The sequence below is a fragment of the Stomoxys calcitrans genome, chromosome 1 (genome assembly GCF_963082655.1).
Source record: "Stomoxys calcitrans chromosome 1, idStoCalc2.1, whole genome shotgun sequence".
Taxonomy (NCBI): domain Eukaryota; kingdom Metazoa; phylum Arthropoda; class Insecta; order Diptera; family Muscidae; genus Stomoxys; species Stomoxys calcitrans.
The window spans coordinates 14,791,219-14,816,381 of record NC_081552.1 but is presented as its reverse complement, the minus strand read 5'-3'; the positions used below and the strand labels follow the sequence as shown (position 1 = coordinate 14,816,381).

Genomic DNA, 25,163 nt, shown 5'->3' with positions numbered 1-25,163 from the left:
TTTCTTCGTAAATTTCGTCCAGATCGGTCGATCTTCCGATATTACTTCTCGAGCCTCTAAATTTTGATGAAAGACTTTTGCTATATCCTTCAAAATCTATACCAAGCATTACCCAGATCGGTATAAAACCTTTTACAGCTCTTACTTTTATAAAAAGAAATTTTGCACAGCGAGTTTTTTATGACCTTAAACATACGTTTGAAATATGATCTAAATTGGTCTAAAACCTTATATTGCCCCATAAAGTATATACATTCTTGATCGTCTCAACATTCTGAGTCCTGTTAGCCCTGTCCGTCCGTCCGTCTCTCGAAATCTCGATAGCGGTCGAACGGGTAAAACTAACCGCTTGGAATTTTGCATAGATACTAACTAATGATGTAGGTCGCTGGGGATTGCAAATGGGCAATATCGGTAAATACCGATCTCTCGAATTAACATCTTTAGCCGCTGGAAGCCGCAATTTGTATACCCACCACCATAGGATGGGGGTATACTAATATAGCAATTCCCTCGAACACCGTGAAATATTGATCTAGGACCCCATAAATTATATATATTCTTGATCGTCTCGACGTTCTAAGTCGAACGCGCAAAGCTAGCCGCTTGAAATTTTGCACAGGTACTTAATTTTGATGTAGGTCGTTAGGAATTCCAAATGGGCCATTTCGGTCCAAATTTGGATAAAGCTGTCATTTAAACCGATCTTACTATTTGACTTCTGGAGTCCCTGGAAGCCACAATTTTCCTCCGATTTGGCTGAAATTTTGCACATATATTTATGATATGACTTCCAACAACTGCGCTGAGAACAGTCCCAATCGATATATAACCTAATATAGCTATAATATATCCCATATAAACCGATATCCCGATTTGACTTCTTGAGTCCTTACAATTTTTGTCCAATGTGGCTGAAATTTTGCATGCGGTGTTTTGTTACGACTTCCAACAACTGCATCAATTGCGATCCAAATCAGTCTATAGCCTGATAAAGCTCTCGTATAAAGTAAATTTGCCATATCGTCCATGTATTGGTATAGCTGCCATATAAATCGATGTCGGATCTTGACTTCTTGAGCCACTAGAAATAACAATTCTTATCCAATTTGGCTGAAATTTTGACCAAAGTCTTTTGTTTTGTCTCGCATGGTCGTTTTGTCATGTATGGTCCCCTCCCATTTAAAACAATCTCCTGATTATACAGCTTAGGCCTATAAAGGATGCAATTCTTATACGGTTCGGCAGAAATTTCACACCATGACACATGCTATGGTCTCCAACATTCAATTTAATTATGGTCCGAATCGGTTCCTTAATATAGTTCCAATAGCAAAGCTATTTTTATCTATTATCGTTTGTCTGTCAGTCTGCCTGTCAGTCCATGTTAATTTCTGAACAAAGTACAGTTCACACTTTTCATCCGATCATCTTAAAATTTGGTACAGGCATGTTTTTCGGTCTAGAGACGAAGCCTATTTAAATCGGAAAAAAACGCTTCAGATTTGGATATAGCTCCCATATATATGTTCGTCCGATTTGCAGTATTAATGCAATAAAATGGTCATCTGTTAATTGATTCTCTCGAAATTTAGACAGAAGGATTTTCCCTTTACTCTCAACACTACTGGCGAATTTCATGAAAATCGGTTGTGATTTAAAAGTAGCTGCCATATATGTACATTGCGCATTTATTGACCCATCTTACCAAAATTTCGCACAACGCTTTCCAATCTAACTCGAAATCGATTCAGAATTAGATATAGCTCCCATATTTATGTTCATCAGGGGTTGGGTAATAAGCAATAATGTGTATGTCAACTGTAGTTATTACAGTTTAAGCATATTATACAATAACCCACGAGAAAACATCCGCCGAGGTCCATCAAACTTGGTTCAGAATTGGGTATAGCTTCCACATTGTACTTATAGGGTAGGTGTAGACAGTCTGTACCGCCCGACTTTTGCCCTTCCTTACTGGTTTACTGATATAAAAAAATGCGACTGTAGACAAGCCAATTTCCCTCCAAAACATGATCTTATATGAGATGACCTTTTTTACCTAGTTTCATTCATCCACTTTATGCCAATACAAATTTCATAAGAGTACCTCTTTCTTAGCTCGAACTAGAAAGCTCTATTCTTGGGTATTTTTCTACTCGTTCGTTGTTTATGGGCTAAGACAACATTTGCCACAATTTAGTTCTTATATCAATGTATATACCAAATTGAAGTCTGACAAGATTTAGGTATAGGTTATATGACTGCGTCCGACATTTGCCTTTCCATACTGTTTTTATACTTTTTACGCACCATATAAAAATTAATTAGCTTGGAACTTTTATTATTTCCCTTTTGTAGATTATAAATATGTTTCAAAAACTTTTCTTTCTCCCGCCATTCCCTCACTCAAATAAGAAAAATCATTTTAATAACATCAACTAACAATTTGTCAAGTAAAATAAATTTTCCCCAAATTTATTGGTGGACAATAATAAATCATCAAATAATCTCCAGCACATACCACCGCCACCTTATCGTTGGTCTTTTGGGGACATGCCTCTTTCGAACATACAAATTTATCCAGTACTTGCCATGCACATACACAAAAACACACACACACACACACCAGTACAGCACAGTCAACTGTATTGGCATAAGGATATTCATATCCTTTGTTAATTAAAAGATATTTTTATTGCATCCGTTGACCTTTGCTATATCACTTGGCTGCCAGCCAAGGCTTAAAGAATGTAGAGATGCCAAAGACAAGAAAAGGAAATCTCCTTAAAATTGAACAATTCTCACCGCCTCGTAATATAATCATTGCTGGACGGACAGACGTTCAGTTGGTATCTGGGACAATTTCCTTGTGTTGATTGCAAGATAATCAAATGAATTTAAAAACATTTTTTTATGGCCAACCCCCTGTGTATTCATGCTGAGTCTCATAATAAATTTATTTTTGTTTTTACACCCACCACCATAGGATAGGGGGTATATACATTTAGTCATTATGTTTGTAACACATCGAATTATCCATTTCTGGCCCTACAAAGTATATATATTTCGGATCGTTGTTAAATTTTAAGACTACTTAACGATGGCCGTGTGTCTGTCCGTCCGTCTGTTTTAGTTACGCTACAGTCTTTAAAAATTGAAATGTTGAGTTAAAATTTTCCACAGAGTCGTATTTCTTCTATATGCAGGTTAAGTTCTTGAATGGGCCACATCGGACTATATTTGGATATAGCTGTCATATAGACCGAACTGGTGATTTACGGTGTTGAGCCTATAACAGGCGCATTTATTACCCGATTTCTCTGAAATTTTGCTGACCTTAAAATGTTTTTTTGCCATGCTATTCTTTGAATAGAAAGCATTTAACAATGGGCCAAAGCCGGACAATATCCTACAATGGAATCTCAATGAATTTCTTCATATTAAGTTGTATCAAGACTCTCAACATCTGTCCCGAGTATGGTCCAGATCGGGCTTTATTTATATATAGCTGCCATAGAGACCGATCTTCAGGCCATAAAAGGCGAATTTATTCTCCGTCTTTGCTGAAATAGTGAGCTGCTTTAAGACTCCCGACGTCTAACCCAAATGTTGTCCAGATGGGACCATATTTAGATATAGGTGTCGTATAGATCGATCATCCGATTAAGAGCTTAATCACATAAACGGCGCACTTATTACCCGATTTCGCTGAAATTTCCAACTTTTGCTTGTATAAAGCTTCTCGGCACCTGAACCAAATATGATTAAGATCGACCTATATTTGGATATTAATATGGTATATAGTGTTATATGATAATAAATATATACATGGTGGTGGGTATCAAAAGTTCGGCATGGCCCAACTCAATGCGTTTTTACTTGTTTTCTTTGTTTAAATATTTTATTTTCCAATCAATAATTAAAACCATTCGCAATCATTGTAAAACAGAGCGACATGTTTGAACGTTACCAGGAGTGAATACTGAATTATACATATGCAATTAAGCGTCACTAGTTGTAAAGCAGTGTCCTTAATAGGAAAAAAATACATTTTAAATTAGTAACTTTCGCTGTTAAATCTAAAATAGAACATGTTTTGGTGGGTTTAAAAAATAATGTATACCCTGAATGAAATGTAGGTACACTTGGACTTTAGCTATTTTCATATCGCCAATTCATGTGATACTATAAAAACTTGGAATTGGAACAAAAAAACTTCACAATAATTGCAGCTTCCAGGGACTCAAGAAGTTAAATCGGGAGATCGGTTTATATGGGAGCTATATCAGGTCATAGACCGATTAAGACCGTACTTGACACAATTGTTGGAAGGCATTATAAAACACTACATGCAAAATTACAGGCAAATCGGACAAAAATTGCGGTTTGTCAAATCGGGAGATCGGTTTATATGGGAGCTATATCAGTATATAGAACGATTCGGACCGTACTTGACACAGTTGTTAGTATATCTTATATATTATATATTATGTAAGTATTGGGTTGCCCAAAAAGTAATTGCGGATTTTTCATATAGTCGGCGTTGACAAATTTTTTCACAGCTTGTGACTCTGTAATTGCATTCTTTCTTCTGTCAGTTATCAGCTGTTACTTTTAGTTTGCTTTAGAAAAAAAGTGTAAAAAAAGTATATTTTATTAAAGTTTATCTAAGTTTTATTAAAAATGCATTTACTTTCTTTTAAAAAATCCGCAATTACTTTTTGGGCAACCCAATATATCTGCATCTGGACGGACGTGGCTAGTTCGAATCAGAACGTTGAGACGATCAAGGTAAAGGGTGATTTTTTTGAGGTTTGAATTTTCATGCATTAGTATTTCACAGATCACGTGGGATTTCAGACATGGTGTCAAAGAGAAAGATGCTCAGTATGCTTTGACATTTCATCATGAATAGACTTGCTAACGAGCAACGCTTGCAAATCATTGAATTTCATTACCAAAATCAGTGTTCGGTTCGAAATTTTGACAAATTTTGTTCAGCGATGAGGCTCATTTCTGGTTGAATGACTACGTAAATAAGCAAAATTGCCGCATTTGGAGTGAAGAGCAACCAGAAGCCGTTCAAGAACTGCCCATGCATCCCGAAAAATGCACTGTTTGGTGTGGTTTGTACGCTGGTGGAATCATTGGACCGTATTTTTTCAAAGATGCTGTTGGACGCAACGTTACGGTGAATGAACACATTTCGAACCGAACACTGATTTTGGTAATAAAATTCAATGATTTGCAAGCGTTGCTCGTTAGTAAGTCTATTCATGATGAAATGTCAAAGCATACTGAGCATCTTTCTCCTTGACACCATGTCTGAAATCCCACGTGATCTGTCAAATACTAATGCATGAAAATCCTAACCTCAAAAAAATCACCCTTTATGTTTTAACTGAATTTCACTTTAAGAGCCTTTGTCAGCAAATTTCTTAAACTATTTTCTTTAAATTTTGCTCAATGTCTTTTTAGAGCCACCGCCATAGGTTGGGGGTATACTAATCCAGTCATTCCGTTTGTAACACCTCGAAATATTTGTCTAAGACCCCATAGAGTATATACAATATATTCTTGATCGTCTCGCCGTTCTGAATCGATCTAGCCCTGTCCGTCCATCTGTTGAAATCACGATAGAGGTCGAACGCGTAAAGCTAGCCGCTTGAAATTTTGTGACGACTTCCAACAACTATGCCAAGTACGGTCCAAATCAGTCTAAAGCCTGATATAGCTTCCATGTAAACTGGTCTTTCGATTATCCTTTTCGGTTCTTAGAAGCTTTTATTTTTGCTGGTATGGAGAGTAAAATTATGGCCTTTAACTAAATTTATTTTGTATAAATTTTTTAGCAGAATCCATGGTGGTGGGTTCACAAGATTCGGCCCGGCCGAACTTAGCATGCCTTTACTTGTACTTTTTGTGCCCTCCACCTTATAATGTCCGCCCGTCTGTCCATCCGTCCGTCGAAAGCATGCTATACTTCGAAGGAGTAAAGCAAGCAGCTTGAAATTTTGTCAAAATACTACTTATTATTGAAGGTCGGTTGGGATTGTAAATAGGCCAAATCGGTCCATGTTTTGATATAGCTGCCATAAAAACCAATTTTGGGCCCTGAATTCTTTAGCTTCTAGAGGGCCAAATCTTATCCGATTTGGTGGAAATTTTGTACGAAGTGTTCTGGAAGTCTAATTCCCAATAACGGTGCAAAGTGTGGTCTAAATCAGTCCATAACCTGATATAGCCGCCATATAAACCGATCTCCCGATTAGGCTTCTTGGGCCTGTATCCGATTTGGCTGAAATTTTGCAAAACGTGTTTCGTTATGACTTCCAACAACTTTGCTAACTATGGTTGAAGTCGGTGTATAACCTGATATAGGTGCCATATAAGCTGATCTTGGGTCCTGACTTCTTGAGCTTCTAAAGGGCACAATTCTTATCCGATGTGGGCGAAACTTTGCATAAAGTGTTTTATTTTGGCTTCCAACAACTGGATTAACTTTAATCTAAATCAGTTCATATCCTGATATAGCCGCCATATATACCGATCTCCCAATAAGACTTCTTAGGCTTCTTATCCAATATGGTTAAAATTTGCATATGTCGTTTTGGTTCCAAGTATGGTCTAAATAGGTATATAACCTGATATAGCTGCCATATAAACCGATCTTCCAGTTTGACTTTTTGAGCCTCTGGAGGGCGCAATTATTACTCTATTTGCCTGAAATTTTGGAGGTGATGTTTTTCATCACCATAGGATGGGGGTATACTAATCTAATCATTCGAATTATTGATATAGGACCCCATCTCTTATATATAAAATTCAATTTGTGTTTGTTTGTCGGTTTGTTTGTTTGTTCCGTATAGACTAAAAAACGGCTGAACCGATTACCTTGAAATTTTCACAGATTGTGTAGGTTGGTCTGAAAAAAAAAAACACAGGCCATATAATTTTTTCATATTGGGAGGGGGGGGCGGAACCTCCCACTTACACCAAAAGTACTACCCAAAAATAAAAGTGGACCGATCGGGACAATATGGGATTCAAATGAAAGGTATTCAAGAGTAGAGTACGAATTTAAAATAAACAAAATAAAAGTTGGGTCCAAGTACCTGGGGGGCCGCCCCAGCCCCAAAACCCCTTAAAATAGGTTTATTTGACGATCATGACAATATGGGACTCAAATGAAAGGTATTCGGGATTAGATTACAAATATGGCCAGGAAGTAAGAATTGGCTTTATAATTCATTGATAACGGAAAGGGGCGGACCCTCCACCGTTACCCAAAAAACACCACCCAAAATCAAAAGTGGTCCGATCGGGATAATGGGAGAAGGTATATGAGAATAGAATACGAATATGGTATTAAAATTTGAGTCTATGTACCCATCGAGTCGTCCCAACCCCAAAACTCCCCCAAACAGACATATTGGATGTTCATTTCAATATGGGGCTCAAATGAAAGGTATTCGAGAGTAGATTTCGAATCTGGCATACAAAATCAGATCAAAGTGTAGGGGGTCACGCCACCCTCAAAAACGCCATTAGATCCATTATGACTATATGATACTTGGCTGAACTGATTTTCTTAAAATTTTCATAGATTGTGTGCGATTGTCTGGAAGGAAACATAGGCTATATAATTTTTAGACATCGGGGCTTTAGATGGCGCTAAAGTTTGAATTTCACTGGTGAATTTCTTAGAAATCTGTTCAGATTCAGATATAGCTCCCATATATATGTATCTCAAGATGTTCACCTTCTCATGGAATTTTAAGTAATTAATCAATAAAATAAATGGTAAATAATTTTTCACTTTTAGAAAAAAAAGAATTAATTAATTATTAAATTAAAGTCATCGCTCAGGCAAATGTAAAAAAGAATAAAGGAGAACAACGAAAACTTATTAAAAACCACAATAAATGCGGCAAAGCCACTTTTTTCAATTGCTCATCAGCAAAGCAAAAACAAGGATCACTTTAATAATCCTTTATTGACCTTTTTGATTTATTTTTTTTTTTTTTTTTTTTTGAATTTCTTTTGCATTTTTTTTTGCGTTGTGCTCTTTTTGCTTCTTCTTCTTCTTCATTTATAATATAATTCAATTATAAAAAACATAACAATTATTTGCATTTATATTACAGGCTATCAACACTAGGACGACTGCGACACGATAGCGACGATTGGGACTACGATGCCATTGTCCAACAATTACAATAAACGCCATGTTGAATGGCAAATATGAGAAGAGACATGACCTGCTTCGATGATTTTATGGCCAGGGCAATACGTTCTCTGCAACCACCACCACCACTACTACCATCAAAAACACCTTGCTCCAATCCATGACTGTTGGTGTATACTTAAATAATGAAGTAACATTTCGAGTGACGTCTATTCCATGTGGCAGTGATCACATGCCGCCAGACCTTTCGCAAAAAAATAAAATCTAAGCAAAAGCAGGCCATAGAAAAGTGAGAAGAAAAAAAACATAGTCATAGACACACACACTGAAATACTCTTTTTTAGCACAACCAGAGGCAAAGTGGAAAACGAGAAAAACTGAGCAAAACTCATCGAAAAGCAAAAAGTTAGGCCCAAGCACAAGTGGCCTAAGCACTCAAGAGTTGAAATATCCTCTAGAAAACAAACACAAAAACCGCCAGAACACCAAGTAACGCCATAGCTCTTTGCTGCTTCCTTAAAAGGCCCATGTCCTTTGGTGGAAAAGGATCCGTTGAGGCAAAAAACTATGTTTTCTGGGTCAATACATATGGATATCCATAACATGCCACCTCCTGCGCAACTCCTAAGGATTTCTTCCTCTGTCGAGAGAAAAATTTAAGGATATTCAAGGAGTACTCAAAGGCCTATACAAACTACACTTTACAACAAAATAAACAAAACCATAAGTTTTAAAAATTTATCAAAAATTCACACAGCAAACACATATGGCCCTCATATGAAATGGCGAAGTTATGCGTTTGTGGCAAACACTAAACCCAGTTAAACAATGAACATTTTGCTCAAACCATCAAAGAGGTGAGTACAAAATTTTAGGGCCATCAAGACATAAAAAGCTAAACAAACAAGAAAAAAGTTTTATCAACACAACTTTGATGTTGTTGTTGTTGCTGGCCAAACAGCAGACCTTCCTTTCAGAAAGAGAAAAAAAACAACAGCCAAATTGAATGTTGGCCAAAAATAAATTTCAAAATTGAACTAAATGTCTGTTAACAAGAACAACAACAAGCACACTCTCTCTCTCTCTCTCTCACCCACGCATACTACATCAGTGAAGGACATTTGTAGGCAAGCGAAACACTAAATCACCGTTAGGGAAACGGAAAAGGAAATAAAGTTGAAAGGCAGCCATAGAACATAGAGAGACCGCAAAAGCAAGAAGACCATAGCAACAAACAAAAAAAAGGCGCTTTGGGTATTGGTGGCCCTAGTCTAGTTGTTATATGACCAAAACCCCTTCACTTCACTCCTCTCATAATACTCTTACTTAAAAAAAAACAACAACAACAAGAAGAAACCTCAATGAGCGATGGCAAAAATTTTAAATAACCGAAACTATCATAAAATAACAGCAGTAGAGCAAACACATCAACGTCATTCGAGGCATTCAAGACAAGCGGAAACGGAAAAGGAAAAACTAAATCAAGTGCAACAACACCAACAGCAGGAAAAACGGCAACGAAGACAAGAAAATTTATTCAGCTTGAATTCACCCAACCTCATCATATTCTATAACCCAAATCAGCCAGAGCAGTCGCAGGGCTTACAGCAACATGTTGACCTCCAAGCAAAAGCGAGGCAACATAACAGCCAGCAACATTATCGAAATAAAACCAAGCAGCATCTCGACCAAAAAGAACAGCTAACAGCACGGGAAATAGGAAAAAACAAGAAAAACCAACAGCAACATAGAAGCCAGCAACAACCCGCCTCAAAATCAACAGCATCTACATATTCACCAGCATCTCTTTCAACAATGCGAACACCCCCAACCCCAACCACAACAACATCAACTTCATCGCATCTTCTCTACACCCCTACCATTAACTGTAACACCAACTCCACATCCTCGACCACCAACACCTCCTATACTACTACCACCAATAGTTGTTGTTTCCTAACCTACCATCTGTTTGCTGCCTATGCTGAGGCAGCCACTCTGCAATTGAAGCGTAAAACGTCACTCAACAAACTTTTCTATCCAAATCCAACTTCCGCAAGACGACATTATGCGATGGACATGAATAGCATTTGCTATCTAATTCTAATGGCCTTGGTCTATTGGGGTGTTATGATTAAGGCAGCAGTGGCCCTAACACCCTCAGACAACGCAACACCCGCCTCACCAGCTAGTATGGGTCCCATGGAACCTTTAAGTGAATTGATAACAGCCAATCTAAGCCTACCAAATGATGTTGTAGTTAGTGGCAGCAACAACAACACCAACAACAAAAGCAGCTTTCACGGGAAGTCAAAGGTTAACACCTCGTCCAGCACCATTTCCTCCATTTCTATGGCTACGCCCAGCAGACTGCAGCCTCAACAACCGCTTCCACTTTCGCCTATCTCTTCTTCTTCTTCGGATATTTTAACCAACTATCAGCGACGCCTGCTGACGCGTCGCGAAGCCGCCAATGTGCCTGATTTCGATGATGATGATTCCAGCTATCACGACGATGAGTTTGATGAATACGAAACTTTAATTCGTAATAAATCCGGTGAGTAAGATTTAAAAGAATTACAAAAATTAAAATTAAAACAAACCAAGAATTTTCGAATACAACAAAATTTAAGGAGTTTCCATTAAAAGGTGTTATTTTGGCATTTGAGGAAGAAATTTCATTTCACCATAATATGAGGGGTATATAAATTTCGTGATTCCGTTTGTAACACCTCGAAATATGCGTCTAGACCTCATAAATTATATATATTCTTGATTTTCATGACATTTTAAGTCGATCTAGCCATCCCAAGCACGCAAACTTTCGAAGGAGTGCAGGTCGGTTCGGATTGTAAATGGGCCATATCGGTCTATTTTTTAATATAGCTGCCATAAAAACCGATTTTGGGTCTTGACATCTTGAGCATCTAGAGCATCTAGAGGGCGCAATTGTCTTCCGATTTGGCTGAAATTTTGCACGTGGTGTTTTGGTATCACATCCAACAACTGCGCTAAGTATAATTCAAATCGATCCATCTTGGATCTTAACTTCATGAACCAATAGAGTGCTCCGATTTGGATGAAATTTTATCATCCGATTTGGATGAAATTTTGAATGAGTTGTTCTATTTATTATGACCTCTAACAACTGTGCTTAGTATGGTTGTTGACTTCTTATGTCTCTAGGGGGCGCAATTCTTATACGATTGGCTGAAATTTTGCATGCACTTGTTCGTTATGACTTCCAACAAATGTGCAACTGGTTCAAATCAGTACATAATCTGATATAGCTGCTATATATACCAATCTTCAAATCGGACCATATTTCGATGTATGAATTTTTCACCGGATTATGATAGGTGGTTCACATATATACCCGAGGCGGCGGGTATTCAAGGTTCGGCCCGGCTGAACTTTATGCCTTTTTATTTGCTTTTTTTTTGCGTAGGGTAGTTTTCTATTTTATTCTACTTATTTCATATAAACATTTTTATACTCACCACCCACACTTGTATACCCCCTATTCATTTAGTCATTCCGTTTACAACAAAAGGGTCTAAAGACCATAAAAGTTTTATTTATTACCCGAATTCGCGGATTATTTTAAGCCTCCCAACATCTGACCTACATATGGATTAGATCGGTCTATATTTAGATATAGCTGCCATGTAGACCGATCTCCCGATAAAGGGTCTGAAGCCCATTAAAACTTTGTTTATCACCCGATTTAAACAGGGGCTTATTTTAAGCCTAATAATTTCTGACGTAAATATGGTTCAAATCGGGCTATATTTAGATGAAGCTCTCATACAGACCGGTCTCCCGATAAAGGATCTGAAGGCCACAAAAGCTTTATTTATTACCCGATTTCGCTGAAATTAGGTTATTTTAAGCCTTCCGACATCTGACCTAAATATGAATTAAATCGGTCCATATTTAGATATAGCTGCCATATAGACCGATTTCCCGATAAAGGGTCTGAAGCCTATAAAAGCTTTGCTTTTTAACCGATTTCACTAAAATTTGAAACAGTGAGTTATTTTTAGCCTCCTGATACCCGACCTAAATATGATTCAGATCGGACTATATTTAGATATAGCTGTCTATAGACCCATCTGCCGATAAGGGTTCTGAAGCCAATAAAAGCTTTATTTATTGCCCGTTTTCCCTGAAATTTGAAACAGTGAGTAGGTTAAGACCTCCCAACATCCGACCTAAATATGGTTCAAATCGGACTATATTTAGATATAGCTGTCATATAGACCCATCTGCCGGTAAAGGGTCTGACGCCAATAAAAGCTTTATTTATTGCCCGTTTTCCCTGAAATTTGAAACAGTGAGTAGGTTAAGACCTCCCAACATCCGACCTAAATATGGTTCAGATCGGACTATAATTAGATATAGCTGCCATATAGACCCATCCGCCGATAAGGGGGAAGCCAATAAAAGCTTCATTTATTGCCAGATTTCGCTGTAATTTGAAACAGTGAGCTTTTCTGTGCCTCACGATATCCGAACTTAATATGGTTCAGATCGGTTTATAATTGGATATATATGCCAAAGAGACCAATATTTTGCTCTACAAAATTGAATAGTGACATATATATTAGACCACTCAATGTCCGTCCCGAATTTGGGTGCTTAAGCTATCCAGTTTTCACCGGAGGTGTTGGGTATCTTAAGTTCGGCCCGGCCAAACTTAATGCCGTTTTACTTGTTCGTACTATTGTGCGTATAAGTGATTTCATGATATAAACAACACTCATACGCACCAAAGTCCCAGTAGCCATGAAGACAACTGTCTTGTATTCGAAAAACCATAAATTCCTAACAAAACAAACACACACACAAAACATACGAAAAATTGTTTTCATTTCAATTCAAATTAAATTTCATTTAGTACAATTTTATTTAAATAATTGAAAGTATAATATGAACGTATTTTTAGTTCAAGTGCGTGTATGGGCATATTGAAATAGTTTCCCCTTCAGCAGAAACCACAAACAATTTGCAATAAAACTAATATTTCAATGTTGCTGGTAACATATCAAAACGTGAGAAGCTGTTTGCTTTTACCTGCATGAAAGAGAAGAAAACTTAAGCCCACAAATACATACACAAATACATACACATTGAAGGAAAAACTGTTTTGATGCATAAGCGACAAAAAGGTCATGTAGCATTGCAAAATATTACCAAAGCATGCACATGGCTGCACAAAAAATTTTCATTTTTAACAGTGAGTATTCAAAACACTCATGCGGTTCTACGAATACAGAATAGAATGAATTTAACAACAGAAAAAGCCAGATTTAAAAATGTTCACATCAAGCCTTTAGTGGCGGGTTAACAATAATTTTAAGTCTAATATCTTTGGAACTGGAAGATATAACCCGCATCCGAAACAAAGCTGTTTCAAAATCAGACTCCTAATTCAAGAATGGCTGACTTCGTATAGCTGACAGTATTTTTTTTTTTTTCTTCGTAACCAACACGCGGGATGTCCCACATATATGCAGTGCATTGCTTTGGCAATTAGGAAAGTGAAGGTAAGGAATGGAGGAGGGAAGGAGGAATTAGTATTTACTGATAACCGTCATTTGCCTGAAGTCGATTCGACATACGAATGATTGAAAATGAATTTGATGAAAAATTAATTTTCTTGTTAATGGATGGTTTGGTCAACAGGCCAATCAATTAAAAACGTGTGTGAGTTCCTGGTAAGTCTAATATTTCTGGTGAACATTCTAACGCCAGGAATGAGAAGACGGTTATCCCCGGAACACATGCCATGAAAGTAACGATAGAGTAACGAAGTAACGAAGATATTCATCGCTCTCCGATGAACCCTGTCAAGTGGCTTTAAGGATGACTTTGGAGCTCCTGTCCATATATGAGAGTGATTTTCAATCCTCGGCCAGATGAAGGTAGGACAGTTATTAAAAAGATCAGAAGACGTGAAATACTTCTTACCCCGCTTAAGAAAGCAATGCTTCTTTCGATACTTCGAATACATGTTTTGATCAACGGACATCACACTGTATCTTCATGCCCAGGACACCAACAGCATCTAACTGCTTAATGTATATACCGTCGATAGATACTGAATATTGTAGTGGGTCAGTGAAACAAGAAACAGCACTGCATTTTCTGGGCGTTGAAGTCTACTCTGTTCGTTCTACACCACTCGGAAATGGACAACAAATTCTGGGAGAGCGTCCATCCCTAATGCGCCTACTGACTTGACTGTATAGGTGGTCAAAATGTTAACAGGAACATCATTCAGAATTGTTTCTGCGATCTTTATCCTCTCACTAAAGCCTAACTGATACGGGATAACTGTAAGCACCGCACAGCTATCGAGTGCGTATAGTGGAAATCTTCAGAGGTTTGTGGAGTAGCTGTAGTAATTGGCTCCTTAAGCCATCAACCATAGCCTATTCCCAGGTTAGAGGCGGCTAGAAGCGGGCGTCGAATCTTGCAGCAAGCAGTTCGCAACATTAAGAGATATATGTAGTTATGTGTTATCCCACAAAACCCATGTGGAGTTGAAGCGCTGGGCCAGAATCACACATTCGTAGAAAACTCAATTACTCTAATAAAACAAGGAAGAATAAAAACGGATTTTCCTATCGTTGTCAACACCCCAAAAACTAATTATAAATGATCATCGGATCTGTACCTAGGACATCTGAAAAGTCGCTGTATACGCAGTGGCGGAAGTATTGGAAAAATACAAGGCCGACATTGCCACCATACAGCAAGTGCAATAGATTGGGAGAGTAGCCACAACAACACCGAAGGGTAACGCGCTGTTTTAAAGTTGTGTTTAGTATGTGATTGAAACACATTGTCTTTAGATTTACTCTGGAGAAGGAGAGACTACCCAAGAATCGCATTGAGACCAAATTCTGGATAATAGAGGTGGCTTTAATGGGCGTAAGACCTTTAATCGGCAGATCGGTCATTATGAAGACTAAATCAAGATATTGTCCGATATAGTCCATCTTCGAATTAAACCTGCCTATGAATAAAGAAAGAACCTGTGCAAGCTTTCAGCTAATTATCTCCATTTTTTAAAGCCTGCAGTGTGATTTCAACAGAGAGACGGACAGACGGTCGGAAATTGACATTTCGATATATTGCAAACGGAATGACAAAATAAATATACCCCCATCCTTCGGTAGTGGTTTTAAAGAACATGGTAGTAAGCAGCACCAGATATCAACATCATAAACTCCACAAAGCTTAATGCTTGTACCCAAATCACGAAGCTTGGAGTGAGTTCCGAAGAGCGAATCTTACACTTCACTGAAGCTGGAAGCCGCAAAGCTACAAACGCAACAGATGGCCACGACTGCATACAGAGTGGCCTGTTTGAGGATGGGGATGTGGGATTACCTTTGCCCTTGCTTATGAGCACCAGCTTTAGTATCTTCCACACCTCGAGAAAAACATCCTCAAGTAGGCACTCTTAGAAGAAATTCAGGTCTGTTTTCAGCTATCTGCCTGATGACCTCTTTCTACTTTGGCTACAGGCCGCATTTCTAAGCTCTATTCTCTATAGTGAGCTGGCTTATGTTGTAAGTGGGCGCTTCATAAACTTCATCTTCTCTACGGGCGTGACGGGGGAAGATTGTATGAACTATATTTTCCATTGTTACTCCGTCCATAACCGGTGTTGGCCTCCATGTGCCGAGTTTTTCTATCACAATTTTGTACCCCATGGTCAAAGGGTTTATATTTATGTCTTCTCTTGCTTCCTCCCAACTTTCTTTCTTGCTCCTTTTTATTACGGCAGCGAGTGACTTTTTTTGCCTCCTTTTATAGAGAGTGTTCTGCCTCAGTCGTGATCTGCGGTGAGCTAAATTATATTTACCTCTTAGTTTAATGCTGTTGTTTCGTTGCTCAGCTATAGCGTCATTCCACCAGTGTGCTGCGATAACCCCATTCCTTTTTTCCACGTTTTCTCCCATTCCGATATTTCAGCCGGAAATTTGTCATTCCAATCAGGAGGCCACTGAGAACATCAGAAAAATTTTTAAACGGTGGTTAACCCCTCCTAATGCCGGAGACATTTACCAGGTGTTATGCCATTTGAAAAAATTTTATGACTGCCATGTAAAGACTTTTCCTCAAGGAGGTGTCGCACTGGGGCACTCCGTTCGGACTCAGCTGTGAAAAGAAGGCCCCTTATCATTGAGCATAAACTTGAATCGGACAGCACTTAATGGAATGTTCATGGGCAAATTTGCATTTTGTCAATAATGTAAAACCGACGTAAATCATGAAGGGGCTGAAATTTGGGAGGAGAGAATTTTTCCACTTACTGAATGCGCAAAACATTTATTTGGACCGGAAATTGAGCTTCAAACCAAACATATAGGAAAGGGAAAGGAAGGCAACTCTTGCCCTATACAGCTGCAAGTCAGCCAGTGGGGGCTTGAAGTTGGGGGGCTTAAACCGAGTGTCCTGCACTGGGTATATACTGCTGTTGTCAGACCCATAATGCTATGTGGTGTTATTACTAGTGTTCCCGGCACGAGATAGCTGTGAACACCACGCAAGCTGGAGCATAAGAGTCCGATCTGTGTGGTGTTCATTGCTGTCACGAGAGGTTTATCTGCGAGCTACCGGGCGCGTCCACAGGTTGCGGATTAATCAGCGATATCGAAACGGAGAGTAACAGTGATAGGTGTTATACTTGATACAATGACCGATGTTCCAGGCAGTGTGGATACACCCTACCTGAGCCGCTTTTTGATAAAAAGTACTAAGCGACTATTCCTGATAGAAGCCAGTGCAACCACAATATCCCTGGTAAAAAAAAAAGTTACATAGACCTCTCTACGGATGGTTCCAAACTATACGACCAGGTGGGCTTTGTGGTGTACTCTGAAGTAATATTGAGAAGGTTACCGACCACAGTAGTGTGTATCAAGCGAAAAATCTTGCAATTAAAGAAGCGGTGGGATAGCTAAGATATAAGCTCATAACGACGACGGGTATAAATATCTTCTCAGACAGTAATGCAGCCATTTAATCTTCGGGAGATACATTTCTGAGTTCAAAAACCGCCCTCGACTGTTGCAGATCTCCTAATGAGATGGCTGAAGAGTTCAAAATTCACCTGTTCTAGGTGCCGAGTCACAGAGATATTCCATGGAAACGTAGAGCAAACAAGCTTACGTGTCTAAAGACTACCTTAAACATTCCACCACTGTGGGTATGCCTCTTGCGACATTTAAGCTAAGTCTTCAGGATCAGGTCCGAAGAGTAATGAATGGTTTGTTCACAAAGAAGAGCTTGTGAACATTACACAATTATGTGGCTTAATCTAGACTTGAAGAGGTTTAACGTTTTTCTGTCGCTGTCTAGAACAACCGTCATTGTGTTCGTCATGACAGGTCAGTGTCTGATGCTGTAAGTGGACCAGAGATCTGCAGAAGACCCAATATTTGGCATTCAATATGTACCTCATTGGCAGACCTCAATGATAAGGGAAGAAGTTTTTACATGGCATGTTACCTCACACCGATAGCCTGGCAGGAGCCAAGGGTGGTATTTATACCCAAGATAAGATAAGTTATGCGACACTAAATGCCTACAGACCTATATGCCTTTCGTCCTTTCTACTCAAAACCATGGAACGTATTATCGACACCATGATAAAGATTAGGAAATTGGCAAAGACATGGGTAAACACACACTCACCACACACGCCTAAATGTAATATTCTACACCACTACTGTGGTACAGGCGTTAAGTTCGACCGGGCCGAACTTTGGATACCCACCACTTCGGATATATATGTGAACCACCTTTCCTCAAAATCCGGTACAAAATTCATACCTTTTGCCCCATAGGAGCTATGTTCCGATTTGGACCAGATAATTAAAGTTATTGTTCAATTGTATATAACAAAATATTGGTCTTTTTAGTAGTTATATCTAAAAATAAACCGATCTGAACTATATACCACACGGATGTCGAAAAGCATAACATAAGTCAGTGTGTCAAATTTCAGTGCAATCGGATTAAAAATGCGCCTTTTATGGGGCCAAGACTTTAAATCGAGAGATCGGTTTATATGGCAGCTATATGCAAATCTTGATCGATCTAGACCAACTTGCAGAAATATGTGGAGGGGCTTAACTTAACTCTTTGTCCCAAATTTCGGCAACATCGAACAATAAATGCGTCTTTTATGGCCCCAAAACCTAAAACCGATAGATCGGTCTATATGGCAGCTATATCCAAATCTGAATCGATCTGAGCCGTATTGACGGAGGACGTCGAAGGACCTAAGGCAACTCACTGTCCCAAATTTCAGCAAAATCCGATAATAAATGTGGCTTTTATGGGCCTAAGACCCTAAATCGTAGGATCGGTCCATATGGCAGCTATATCCAAATCTGAACCGATCTGAGCCAAATTGACAAAGGATGTCGAAGGGCCTAAGACAACTCACTGTCGCAAATTTCAGCAAAATCGGATAATAAATGTGGCTTTTATGGGTCTAAGACCCTAAATAGGAGGATCGGTCTATATGGCAGCTATATCCAAATCTGGACCGATCTAGGCCAAATTGGCAAAGGATGTCGAAGGGCCTAAGACAACTCACTGTACTAAATTTCAGCAAAATCGGATAATAAATCTGGCTTTTATGGGTCTAAGACCCTAAATCGGAGGATCGGTCTATATGGCAGCTTTATCCAAAACTGAACCGATCTGGGCCAAAGTGGCGAAGGATGTCGAAGGGCCTAACACAACTCACTGTCCCAAATTTCAGCAAAATCGGATAATAAATGTGGCTTTTATGGCTCCAAGACCCTAAATTGGAGGATCGGTCTATATGACAGCTATATCCAAATCTAAACCGATCTTGGCCAAATTGGCGAAGGATGTCGAAGAGCCTAAGACAACTAACTGTCCCAAACTTCAGCAAAATAGGATAATAAATATGGCTTTTATGGGCCCAAAACCTAAAACCGAGAGATCGGTCACATGGCAGCTATATCCAAATCTGGACCGATCTGAGTGAAATTGACAAAGGATGTCGAAGGGCCTAGCACAACTCACTGTCCCAAATTTCAGCAAAATCGGATAATAAATGTGGCTTTTATTGGCCTAAGACCCTACATCGGTGGATCGGTCTATATGGGGGCTATATCTAGATATAGTCCGATTTGGCCCATCTTCGAACTTAACCTGCTTATGGACAAAAAAAAGAACCTGTGCAAAGTTTCAGCTCAATATCTCAATTTTTTAAGACTGTAGCGTGATTTCAACAGACAGACGGACGGACATGTCTAGATCGTCTTAAATTTTTACGCTGATCAAGAATATATGTACTTTATAGGGTCGGAAATGGATATTTCGATGTGTTGCAAACGGAATGACAAAATGAATATACGCCCATTCTTCGGTGGTGGGTATAAAAATCAATTTGTGTTTGTTTGTTTGTTCCTTATAGACTCAGAAACGGCTGAACCAATTTTCTTGAAATTTTCACTGATGGTGCATAATGATCCCTTGGTGAAAATAGGGTACTACATTTTTTGATATCTGAAGGGGTAGCGGACCCTCCCCCTTACCCTAATTTTCAGAAACGCCAGATCTCGGAGATGGGTGGTGCGATTTAAGCAAAATTTTGTGTGCCCCCTTATAGCAACCTACAAACAAAAATGTGGTATCCAAATTTCGGATGGGGTACCTAGGGGAGCGTCCCACCCCAAAAACCTAGCAAATGTATGTATACACCAATCACGACAATATGGGACTCAAATGAAAGGTATATAAGATTCGAAAGCATGTATGCTATCCAATTGTCGGACTAAGTGTTTGGGGGACCATCCCAACCCCAAAACCCTCCTAAATCGGACATATTTACCGACCATGGCAATATGGGACTTAAATGAAAGGTATGTGCGAGTAAAATACGAATCTGATATCCAAATTTGGGACAAACTTTCTGCGGGTCCACCGCTTCTCCAAAACACCTCCTGAACAGGACTTATTTACTGACCATAGCAATATGGGGCTTAAATAAAAGGTATTTGAATGTAGCACACGAATCGAATATCCAGATGTGGGACCACGTGTTTGAGGGGCCGCCCATACCAGAGAACATGCCACAAAGAAGACAAATTTACGACCATAGCAATATGGGGCTCCAATGAAAGGTCTTTGGAAGTAAAGCACGAATCTGAAATTAATGTTCGAGCAAAGTGTCTATGGGGCCACCCCACCCCCATAACACCACCCAAATAGGAATTTGCTTATATTGCAATACAAGGCTCAAACAAGAGGTATTTTAGAGTAGAACATGAATCTGATATATATTTTCAAAGCCAAGTCACTGAACGGCCGCCTCATCCCCCAAAACACCCCCCAAACCGGTCATGTTTGCCGACTATGGAAAAATTAAGCTCAAATGAAGGGTATTTGGGAGTAGACTATGAATCTGACATTAACATTCGGGACCAACTGTCTAGGGGACGTCCCACCACCATAACAACCCCCAAGTAGGACGTATTTGCTCACCAAGACAATTTGGGTCTTCAAGACAGTGGAGCTCGATATTCATAGTTTTTAGGGCCTATACCCCAAACCGGACATATTTACTGGCTTTTTCAATATGGGGTTAAAGTGAATGGGGTTTAAATATTGGGAATAGAGCACGTTGCTGATATATTTTAAGGGCTTAGTAATAGGGGGACCACCCTCCCATCAATCCCCAAAACATCCACAAATCGGGCATATTTACCGGCCAAGTCAATGTGGGCTCAAATGAAAGGAATTGGGGGTAGAGTAAGAATTGATACCCTCTTTCAGGACCAATTTTCTAGGGGTCTACCCCTTTCCCAAAATACCCCAAATTACTGACCATAGCAATATGGGGCTTAAATAAAACTATTTGGAAGTAGAATACGAATTTAATATCCAAATGTAGGACCATGGATTTATGGCATCACCCCTTCCCCAAAACACCCCCCAAAGGGTAAAAATTTTTTCGACCATGCCAATATATGGCTCAAATGAAAGGTATTTGAGATTAGAAAACGAATTTGATAGCCAAATTTGAGACCATGTGTTTGGGGGACCTCACTCCCGAAAATCAGAAATAATGAGAATATCGGGCTAAAATAAAGTATTTTAAAAATGGAGTACACCTTACATTCAAACTTAAATTCGTAGACCCATAGAGATCATATGGGATTCAGATAAAGGCACTTATATTGTTAAACTGTTTGTCAAACGATATACTATTTTCGTAGCATGGTTCTTCACTAAAAGATGTTTAATTATCGAAAATAAATATTCCATGGAAACTTTTGTTCCATATAAAGGAAAGGAAGGCTTAGCAGAGCCCGGTCCAGCTAGTTCGAGATAAAAATACTCGCACTGAATGGTGGATGTTTTTCAAGATTATCTACTCAACAGCAACTTGTTCGTTTTACTTCATCTTCAGTATCTCACTCTTCAGTAGTCTTGAAAAACAACATCATGTGGGTTTAGTGTTCAGCCAAAACAGTCACCGATGAATGGTTTTGTGCAGGGCTTTGGTGGACATGCTAACCACTACGGTACGGTGGCCTCCACTACGGTGGAGTTTCGCTTTAGTTTCTTATTTCTTTGATAACTTGTCTGGTTTAGCGGATGTGGACATTCTCGAATTGTAGGGCTTCTTAAAGCGATCTTGATGATTCAACGGTAGGAACGAGTAGGCATCTTCCTTCTCTTGTCCCTGTGGTATCACAATGGACGAAAACTTTTATGTGAGTCTGATTGCAGACCGCCATGTAAACTTATGTAGCCTAACCAGGAGCATCTCTTCGAATCAGTCACTGTAAGATTCCCTATAGTGAATGAGCTATTGTCATCTCTCTTGCAGGGGTTTGAAAGTGACCGAACCGTAAACCACAGCATGCAAATGCCCGAACCTATGTTACATTGCTTCAAGTGCATGCCTTAATTCCGTTTGTGCTCGTTGCCCAACCTACTGCTTTCCAGATTCAATTCCCTTATTCTGGGGTCAGCAGATCCGGAGCAGCAAATCCCGACACGCTCGTTCGGTGAGAATTATGGAAAATGGCAATGAAATGACGGCTTGCCCCTCTGGTCGATATCTAAGGGACAATGTCATAAAACGTTACCCGCACTAAAGTCCCACAGTAGGAAGCGATTAGGACTAGGCAACAAGGTTCTCATGCTAGACATATTATCTTGGAGACAACTGCTAACAAGTTGTGTAGCTCTATCTCACCAGCGTCGAACATGGCGTCACTAGCACCAGACGCAAGAGAGATGGATTTATACTGCATGACATGGTGTATCAAGAGAGCCATTCTCCCGCCTCCATTCCATGTACAATCCCTTCCTAGCACATTGTAGCCGTGAAAACTGTGCAAGCTGCAAGTGTTGGTCACTTTTTTTTTATCGCTGCGACCCTAATATTCTTCCGACTTATAAGGTCCACAATCTCATCATTCTGGCCGCAAAGAGCATTGCAATTAAATTGAAAGAACGTCAGTGTACATGTTTTTCCAAATTGATCGAATTGTTAACTGTACTGCAGTTTTAAGTAATTCTTTTGGAACACAATCGCTCTATTACTCTCGCTTCTTCATGAAGCCAATTGAAGGTTTTGTAATACTTAAACCCTCAACCTAAGATATGAATTATTTTAGCAAAACTCAAATCCTTGACAAGATTTTTATGCTGAAAACATTCCATATTGGCTTCTCTAAAAAAAAAACAGGTATTGGTCAGCTTAACAAACAAATGCTGCAGATTTTCAATGATTGTCTTTTTTTAGGGAGATTATCTTGGTGTTGGTCAATACAACAACAAAAGGCCAAAAGTATTAAAAATTCGGGCCAAGTGTTTGTAAAACAAAAACCAACATACGTTGCCTCGAATGGAGATGAGTGCTGCTGGTTGCTGCCTGAATGCATTTGGCAGATAATGCTTGACAGGAATAAGTTTAAATATTTGCCAAAGCATTTGAGCATATTTTGCTGCTATGGGATAAAATCCACATGCACAAATCCTATCAAGCGCGCACATGCTCACACACTCCCTCTCTAACACACTCTTAGATGTAGGTTGTGTGAGCTGAACTACTTTATAAACAATCAAAATTGCGAGGGCAACAAAACCCCTACATCGAATTTCCATAGATAATCTTCTCAATGGCTCTTGAGGCAGACACACACATACATACGTACTTCCCCCAATGAGTGTCACCACTTTAGGTCCATTGTCTTTTTTATCGAAAGGTCAAGGCATGATAATATTGTACTGTTCAATTTTACTCGCAATGCATAAGAAAATTTTTTAGGTGTAATAAATCTTAAAAATTTTTCTTTCGTTTTTTTTTTTCTTTTTGTCATGTTTCCCTTATACAATAAAAATTAGTGGGTGGTGTGAATATCAATTCCTTTATCTTTGCCTTTTTCTACCCCGACAAAACATTTTTCTTTCCTGCCACCTTTTTTACGTATGAATACTTTTTGTTCTAGCTTGATGTGAAAAGTGCTAATGAAAAAAGTTTTCGCCTCCATGGCGTTTTGTTTCCAAGGCAGAAATTCTTTACCTAACTTGCTGCTTGCATATACAGCACAAGTCCTCTCTAATGTACGTTGTTTGGCTTATGCAGCAACAATGCCAAATTGTTTTAACATCCTTTCAAGAGAGTTTGTTCACTTGATTTATTTCAATAATATGCATAACTTTCCTATGCTACTACAACTATTGTAAAATCGATTGGGCATAGAACTTTCATCGAAAGGGCAATTATTACAAAATTAAAATCCAATAAAATTTTAAATTTATGAAAGCGAAAGCAAAGGGGCTTTGCTAGCAATATGCCCTAGGATACAAATTTGCCCAGAAACATTAAATTATGTAAACTTCCTAAAAAAGGTCCTCTTTTTTTACATTCCAACGATTTCAAAAATCGTCGAACAAAAACGTCAGATTTTTTGTTTAGAAGATACGGCCGTTCAAAGTAAACAATTTTTCGATTTAAAAAAAAAAACTAATTTTTAAGTATTTTGATTCGATTTCAAGTGTTATTTCTCAAAAACTAAATAAGGAATTGTCATTTCTATACTCACCACTATAGGATGGGGCTATACTTATCTAGTCATTCCGATTGTAACACCTCGAAATATTCATCCAAGACCCCATAGAGAATATATATTTCTGATCCTCCTGACGTTCTGAGTCGATCTGGCGGTCTGTCGAAATCACGATAGAGGTCGAACGCGTAAAGCTAGTCGCTTAAAATTTTGCACAAATTCTTAACATCGATGTAGGACGTTGGGGATTACAAATGGGCCATATCGGTTCATATTTGGATATAGCTCCCATATAAACCGATCTTGCAATTTTGCATGTAGTATTCTGTTATGACTTCCTACAACTGTGCTAAGTACGAAATCGGTCTTTAATCTGATACAGCTCGAGGTGTTACAAACGGAATGACTAGATTAGTATACCCCCATCCTATTGTTGTGGGTATAAAAAGTTTGGCTGCCCGCAGTTGCCCCAATTTTTTTTAGGGGCAAAAATGTAAAAGGACATGTTTCAAATGTCCACTACTATGTGATTTAAGGTATATCTATATTTCTATATATATATTGGGTTGCCCAAAAAGTAATTGCGGATTGTTCATATAGTCGGCGTTGACAAATTTTTTCACAGCTTGTGACTCTGTAATTGCATTCTTTCTTCTGTCAGTTATCAGCTGTTACTTTTAGCTTGCTTTAGAAAAAAAGTGTAAAAAAGTATATTTGATTAAAGTTCATTCTAAGTTTTATTAAAAATGCATTTACTTTCTTTTAAAAAATCCGCAATTACTTTTTGGGCAACCCAATATATACTAGCTAGACAGGGCCCGCTCCGTTGTGCTTTCTTTCACTCTCTTATTTCATCTGAGCCCTATATGGTCACGTCAGGAAAT

The 25,163-nt window shown here is 38.8% G+C and overlaps 1 protein-coding gene across 1 annotated transcript in view; it reads left to right on the top strand.

Annotated features, from left to right (window-relative positions):
• Positions 1–25,163, top strand: part of LOC106093585 (uncharacterized) — a 185,051-nt gene that overhangs the window by 121,861 nt on the left and 38,027 nt on the right. Inside the window, exon 3 of the mRNA XM_059364410.1 lies at positions 8,151–10,748. Within this exon, the coding sequence (XP_059220393.1) occupies positions 9,560–10,748 (1,189 nt within the window). The 5' untranslated portion in view covers positions 8,151–9,559. The remainder of the gene's footprint in view (positions 1–8,150; positions 10,749–25,163) is intronic.